The 7,350-nt window shown below is 39.5% G+C and overlaps 1 protein-coding gene across 3 annotated transcripts; it reads left to right on the top strand.

The window, feature by feature from the left end:
* Positions 1 to 228: 228 nt before the first annotated feature.
* On the top strand, positions 229 to 7,166 carry aida (axin interactor, dorsalization associated). Of its 3 annotated transcripts, none has more exons than XM_036975599.1 (11): positions 229 to 579; positions 1,372 to 1,438; positions 1,712 to 1,765; positions 3,104 to 3,158; positions 3,268 to 3,331; positions 3,595 to 3,698; positions 3,947 to 3,973; positions 4,453 to 4,575; positions 4,788 to 4,910; positions 5,070 to 5,187; positions 5,410 to 7,166. In XM_036975599.1, the coding sequence occupies exons 1-11, from the start codon at positions 473 to 475 to the stop codon at positions 5,504 to 5,506; spliced, it is 939 nt and encodes a 312-aa protein (XP_036831494.1). In that variant the 5' UTR covers positions 229 to 472; the 3' UTR covers positions 5,507 to 7,166. The 3 variants fall into 3 exon arrangements, with proteins under 3 accessions (XP_036831494.1, XP_021455787.1, XP_021455788.1); XM_021600112.2 differs by having other exon boundaries at positions 230 to 579; positions 3,947 to 3,955; XM_021600113.2 differs by lacking the exon at positions 3,947 to 3,973 and having other exon boundaries at positions 230 to 579.
* Positions 7,167 to 7,350: the final 184 nt, after the last annotated feature.

Below are 7,350 nucleotides of genomic sequence, written 5' to 3'. Positions count from 1 at the left end.
AACTTGGTCCACTCTGTTCATGACAGATATTCGTTTTGGGAACAGAAAACTGTATTTAAATCAAACGTTTAATCGATGAGGAAATGTGCATAATGTCGGCCAAAATCCATCTCGTTCCATCTTCACCTACTGCCGTCCAATGGGCTTCCAGTCACTACCATATTAGTAAGTGGAAACGCCAAGCGGATGCTTCACATTCAAACATCCGGTGAAATATCTGTCTCAAACGTTTATCTGTGACTCTACTGCATATATTGAAAGGCGGGACTTCCATTCGTTTACGGATAGAGGTTTAGGTGAGAACATAGAAGGGATCGTTACGGTATCAACTATTGGTAGGCCTATCACAGGTTTATGTGAAAGCCTCAGTACAGTAGCACAACTACTAGGATACAATGTTCCGGCGAGGGACATAGTAGCCCATATCGGCGATGCTAACCTGAAACGTCTTGTGCAACTCCACCCTGTGAACATGTCTGATGTCAACAAGACTATCCAGAAATGGCACGCGAGTTTCACAAAAGGCACGGACTTTGATTCTTGGGGACAATTAGTAGAGGCCATAGATGAGTACCAAATGTAAGTTGCATCATCTGTCACAGTGTTTAGAAGAATGCGAAAGGATGGTTGCATCTTACTATATATTCAAGATCATGTTTACACCGCTCATCTCGAAATATGTAGTAAAATATATCATTATTGTTTTCATGAAGTATCAGGAAAGCCAGCAAATCTAAAAACCATCAGCAATAGAAAGCCATTGCATGATCTTTGATGTGGTGTAACTGTAACTATTTTATCTTTGCGTTACATTATCACAAAGATGGGAAGTCAATTTGCATCTGTTACAATGTTGCTATCATATTAGTTTATAAATCACAATTAGAATTTGGGTTGATGCATTCTGAAAATGCAATTTATATGACAGAGCAAGTCACTCATATGGGCATAGGGAAATGATCTGCCACACCCTCCTATTCTAATGGGTGGAGCTCTGATCTGTGGATGTGTCATAGGCTGCTGCTGATGGACAAAAACAAATGAGGGTATAGTCAAGACATTATTAAATAAGTTTATCTTAAAATAGTATACTGTATGACACAGGAATGACAATCATGATAATTTTGAGGCTACTGTACCTCTTCTCTTGGCCCAGGAGGGGGCATGAGAATAATGCATTTTCATTATTTTTTTGCCACAACACCGTTGAAGGCACTTAGATGCCTTCAACGATGACTAGCGCTGTAGGTTACAACCATTATTACTCAGCATATTTGTTAACATATTGTTTCCATATTTTGGGAACTATTAGTTTAACTTGAATAAGAATATGCATTTAACTGATGTTTCTATTCATTTATATGTATATAGACTCGCAAGGCAGCTGCAGAAAGAGGTACAGTCAACAAACCCATCTGACTTCACAGAGGACCAGAAGGTACATACTTTTCTCAGACTAATTTCAACACCAGGTGAATTAATGAATACTCATATTCAACACTGGGTGAATTAATGACTACTTATAGGCTTAGGCTACCTCAACCTCACTTTCCTCTATCTCATTATCATATAGCCTATGCGGATTTTCATATGCCTTCTTTTTATAGCTGAAAGATACAGTTTTTCATCACAACATATTTATTAACAGAAAAAGGTTTGACATTCAGCGAAACACTAATGATGTGAAACCTGATTTTTTTTTTTTTTTTAGAAAACATTAGGGAAGTTTGCAACATGCCTGGAGATGAGAAGCTCTGCCTTGCAGGTTTGTACCTCTGATTACCTAATACCACTAAATGAATGCTCTCTTTCTACCTATTCATCAGTGTTGAACTGTCTATAGGCGAGGTGATGAATACAGCCAATACCAATCTGTGATGGCAAATCAAATGACATTTTATCTATCACATGCCCCGAATACAACAGGTGTAGGTAGACCTTACAGTGAAATGCTTACTTACAAGCCCTTAACCAACAATGCAGTAGTAAGAACAAAATACAAAAAAAAAAAAGAAATAAAAGTAACAAATAATTAAAGAGCAGCAGTGAAATAACAATAGCAAGGCTATATACAGGGGGTACCGGTACAGAGTCAATGTGCGGGGGCACCGGTTAGTCGAGGTAATTGAGGTAATATGTACATGTAGGTAGAGTTATAAAAGTGACTATGCATAGATAATAAACAGAGAGTAGCAGCAGCATAACAGAGGGGTGGGTGCAATGCAAATGGTCTGGGTAGCCATTTGATTAGATGTTCAGGAGTCTTATGTCTTGGGGGTAGAAGCTGTTTAGAAGCCTCTTGGACCTAGACTTGGCGCTCCGGTACCGCTTGCCGTGCGGTAGCAGAGAGAACAGTCTATGACTAGGGTGGCTGGAGTCTTTGACAATTTTTAGGACTTTCCTGACACCACCTGGTATAAGAGGTCCTGGATGGCAGGAAGCTTGGCCTTGCGCACTACCCTCTGTAGTGCCTTGCGGTCGGAGGCCGAGCTGTTGCCATATAAGGCAGTGATGCAACCAGTCAGGATGGTGCAGCTGTCGAAACTTTTCAGGATCTGAGGACCCATGCCAAATCTTTTCAGTCTCCTGAGGGGGAATAGGTTTTGTCGTGCCCTCTTCGTGACTATCTTGGTGTGCTTGGACCATGTTGGTTTGTTGGTGATGTGGACACCAAGGAGCTTGAAGCTCTCAACCTGCACCACTACAGCCCTGTCGATGAGAATGGGGGTGTGTTTGGTCCTCCTTTTCCTGTAGTCTACATTCATCTCCTTTGTCTTGAGTATTCATCTAATTAAGTGTGTATGTGGACATGTTCCGGCTCGCCGGCTAGTTATCATATTGATGAAAATCCAGTGTCTGTGTTATGACTAACATACGATTGATTACATGATGTTACACTCATTCTGTTTGTTTTAATGATTTCTAATTCTTAACCTTCCATGATATGCATTTAACTCTGTAACACAACCTTGTCAGTGACTCACAGGAAGATTTTGTCAGAGTTGTCAGATGTTCCAAGGCTGTGACAATTGGCTCCAAAATGTATTCACGTCTTCAGCAAGTTCTTGATTTCAGTATTCCCCATCTTCTTTTGCTCCTTTAGTGCACACAATCTCAGGAGGAGTTCAAGTTGGAAGATCTGAAGAAACTGGAAATTAGTGTGTATACTAGGAAGAATTTGATATCGTCAACATCTGAATGATTTTATTCATCATAAGTTGAATGTTTTGGCAATGATATGTGTTAATTGTGCTTTTCTCTCAACAGTTATCAAGAGTATTTTGACCTATAACAAAGATTTTCCTTTTGATGTGCAGCCAGTGCCCTTGAGGTAAATGAAGATCGATGAACCATCACAATGCAGGCCACTTATTGTCGTACCCAATGTAAATACAGAGAAAACCCAGAAGTGTTTTTGTTTAAGTACACAATAATCAGAACAAATCAGAGCAAATTATGGAGTAAAGCAAACGGTATTACTAAAAATTCAACAATGGCTTCCCCACCTGAATGACCTAATCTAATCTCCTAACAACGTGCTGAGTCTGTAAATATTCAAAACAAGTAATCTAATTAATGAAATCTTACATTCAGGAGAATCCTGGCCCCGGGGGAGGAGGAGAACTTGGAGGTAGAAGAAGAGGAGGATGCTGCTACAGGAGCAGGCTCCCCAGAGTCCTTTCCCAACAGAGTACCAGGTAAGTACTCACAAAGTACTTGCAAAGTACTCAACAAATACAGTGTTTTATTTGTAATCTATGATGTATATAGAGCATTCATAATCATTGGTCACTATTCTGAATCTGTTGACTGTGTAATTTTGCCATGGTTATTTATTTTGGCTTTGTGGCCCTGTTTCGAGTGCCTTTGTGATTGCTGTCTCCTCTGTTCCCTGTCTCTTTGCATGGCTTCGTCGCTCTGTCCTCACTGCCTGCTCCATTCACAGTTTTGCAAGGTATGGTTTGGTTGAGAAGTAAGGGGCTGGCATGGGTCTGAATGAGTCTGTCTTTTTATAGTTTTGTCGTAGCATGAATATGATTGCCTACTAATGGACAGTTTGTTATTATCAAAAACCCTATCCTACTACTACTAGATAGCTTTAGTTGTTGAATCTGTTAGGCAATTCCCCTATGTGTAAATGTAACAATCTGCTGCTGTATGTTTTTTTGTGATATTTGTGATCGTTTTGTTTGTCTTGTGTAGTTCCTTAATCATTGTACATCAACTGTATGTGTCAACATGTATACGCAGGGCCCAGCTGTAAAAGAGACCTTGGTCTCTGTCTGTGTTCCTTGTTGAAATAAAGGTATAATAAAATAATAATATAGGGAGTAGGGTTCCATTTGGGACATTACCATTATCTTGTTTTCAGCTGCATTAGTTCTGGGAACGTGGGAATGTTTTCTGCAATTATTGTATCTTAGAAAGTTACAGCTTTCATGTCTCCAACAGGGACATTGTTGCCACGGTTACCCTCAGAGCCCAGGATGTCGCTGCTCACAATAAAGATTGACAAGATTGGGCTGAAAGATGCAGGGCAATGCATTGATCCCTACATGACAGTTAGTGTGAAAGGTACTATATATAGGCTATATTGTTTACATTGCTGAGATGAGTTGCTTACCTTCACATCTGAAATGGTAAGGTCTAAAACAGTGATAATCTAGAAAAATGTTAAAATAATGATCTCTGTTGAGTTGACACTTGACAGTACATTTTTTAAAATATATATAATTTATTCCTGCAGAACAGCCCAAGTGAATCTGACATTTTTTGTTTCCCAACAGATTTGAGTGGCATTGATTTGAACCCAGTGCAAGACACACCTGTGGCAACCCGAAAGGAGGACACATACATTCACTTCAGCGTAGACATTGAGATCCAGAGACATATCGAGAGACTACCAAAAGGTAGTCAAACGTTCTATTTCTACTGAATTAGTAGTGGGGGCCTCTATTTAGCCAGTATCATGTAATATTAAGCTAATACAGTGTCAGTTTATGTTCAAATCCTTGCAGAGGGATTGGGCAGAGAATTAATGTTAATCCTGAATTTTGTTCATGTTCCAGGGGCAGCTATTTTCTTTGAGTTCAAGCACTATAAACCCAAGAAGGGGTTTACCAGCACAAAATGTTTTGCCTTCATGGAAATGGATGAGATCAAACCTGGTCCCATTGTGATCGAGTTGTGAGTGACACATTTTGTGTTTTCCAGATTAACTTTCTTTAAATGTACTCACTATTTTATTTTAAGATGAAAATAAATTACATTTGATAACTACTCATTTTGAGAATCTCAGATTTCAGCTATTTTTCTGGGGGGGGGGGGGGGGGGGGGGGTTATAGGGTTCAGTCTGCTCTTTGAATATACCGTTTGAATTAATCACTTATTTATGCTATCGGATGTCAGGTACAAGAAGCCTACTGACTTCAAGAGGAAGAAGCTCCAGCTCCTGACCAAGAAGCCACTCTATCTCCACCTCCACCAGACGTTGCACAAAGATTAATAACCGAGGTCACTGAGTAGAGCACATGTAGAATGCAGAAGCGCCACAGAATTCCACTGTAGTCATCAGACATACAGCAAAGTTTGGTGTACCGACTCCCTATCCGCCTCCACTCACATCAGCAATACTAAACCCAGCTGGCCCAAATGCCACAACCTCAACTCTGTGATAGGACGGCCCTGGATGACACATATTAACTACAGCGGTGACAACACACTACTGTATAATGCTGCTTCGTATCCAAGTGGGAGGTGGGAATTTAGCAGTTGTGAAGTTGTAAATACCAGTTGGATGCATTCACATGCTTTGAAAAGATAATTTGGCTAATGGCCAACAAGCTACCTAAACCATAAACTAAAAGCTATCATGCTGGTAAACAAATGAGTGTTAAAAAAAACATATCAATAGATTGCTTTTTATAAATAATGATTTGTTGCATTTAATTGCAGAAAAATGCTGTTATCCAGGTCATTTCCTAAGTAGGTGAGGTCAGCATGTGGGAGAAGTGGGAGCTCAGGATGATGTATGAGTTTCCCACTAGTAATTACCAGTTGGAGGGCCTTTCAAATTGATTTTTCCCAGTTGTATATGGTAAATTCCCACTTGGTTACAAATGCATTTGACCCCTCTGGTGCCAATTAGCGATCACTTTTTTCTCTCTTCTCTGCATGACGCTCAATGGAAAAGAAGAGTTGAGATAGCAATTGGTACTGTATGTCAAACAACCAGCAGAAAAACAACCAGCCTCGTCTTTAGTCTTCCTCTGCCTTTCCCTTTGGGGATGAAAGAGGATCAACATGGTCATTGGTGCTCAAGTGGTGTATTGATGATGTCATATCCTGGTGCAAATTTCAAAATATCTCATTGTGCCCATTTGACACAGCCACAGTGAAAATATATAACTGCCCTGTTCATTTACTTACATCCTTATCACTGATCTAGCGTTATTTAATAGGTAAAAGTAATATATTGGGATATTTGCTTTAATCTATCCTATCACATTATATGTGTGATTACTTCAAGGATGGGAGGAAGGATGCATTTTTTAGCATTCAAAAAGGATTCTGAGATGCCATGTCATCCTGTTATAAAGGGAGTTGAAAAGGATGCTGCATGTAACTGAAGTTGACTTTTACCTTTGTTTTGAATGCTGTTCCCATCAAGGCCACAATGGCTAACCACTATTTAAACATTGTCTCCATTTTATTAACATTTTGATATTTTTTTGTTGTAATGGCACTAACTGAATACACTTATGGTGCTTTCAAGACATCTGGGAACTCTGAAAAAAATTGGTCAAATCATGACGTCAGTGATCTTCGGCTCGGAAAGTCAGAGCTCTAGAAAGGTGCCAGAGTTCCCAACTTGGAAGTCCGAGTTGGATAACTTAAAAGATTTCTCCCAGTCAGAGCTTGTTTTTTTCAGAGTTCCCGGTTGTCTTGAACACACTGAAGTCGGAGATTTCTGAGTTCCCAGTTGTTTTGAACACGGCATTAAGAGACACTAATCAGTGCATATTATTGTGTGTGCTGTCCGACAGAGTTGACGATTGTCAATACAGTGTTGTGCTTTTGGTAACAGGTTGTGAGAAAATGAACATTTATCATTGGACTGACAATTTACACTACTTTCATTTTTAATAAACAAAATGCTGTTCGAATAGTGGTCCTTCTTTACACTTACTAAAGGAGCGAAACCAAACATGTCACATTTTCACTGGGCTTGTTTGACATTGCAGGTGACTGCTGACTGATAAACAAATGACCTCGCATCATAAAATAAACAACTCATTATTCGTAGATCAGTTAGTCATAATGAATCACATATTTGATTCTCACGAACAT

This window comes from Oncorhynchus mykiss, chromosome 4 (assembly GCF_013265735.2).
Source record: "Oncorhynchus mykiss isolate Arlee chromosome 4, USDA_OmykA_1.1, whole genome shotgun sequence".
NCBI classification, from domain to species: Eukaryota; Metazoa; Chordata; class Actinopteri; order Salmoniformes; family Salmonidae; genus Oncorhynchus; species Oncorhynchus mykiss.
Note: the sequence above shows the minus strand (reverse complement) of the source record. Positions and strands in the feature narration are given on the sequence as shown.

What these genes read in the sequence shown, in the direction of transcription:
- aida (XM_036975599.1), top strand. Translation starts at nt 473, where the DNA reads ATGTCTGATGTCAACAAGACTATCCAGAAATGGCACGCGAGTTTCACA. An exon ending in TGAGAAGCTCTGCCTTGCAG is followed by an intron (nt 1,766 to 3,103) that starts GTTTGTACCTCT and finishes TTGCTCCTTTAG; the next exon opens with TGCACACAATCTCAGGAGGA. An exon ending in TATCGAGAGACTACCAAAAG is followed by an intron (nt 4,911 to 5,069) that starts GTAGTCAAACGT and finishes TTCATGTTCCAG; the next exon opens with GGGCAGCTATTTTCTTTGAG.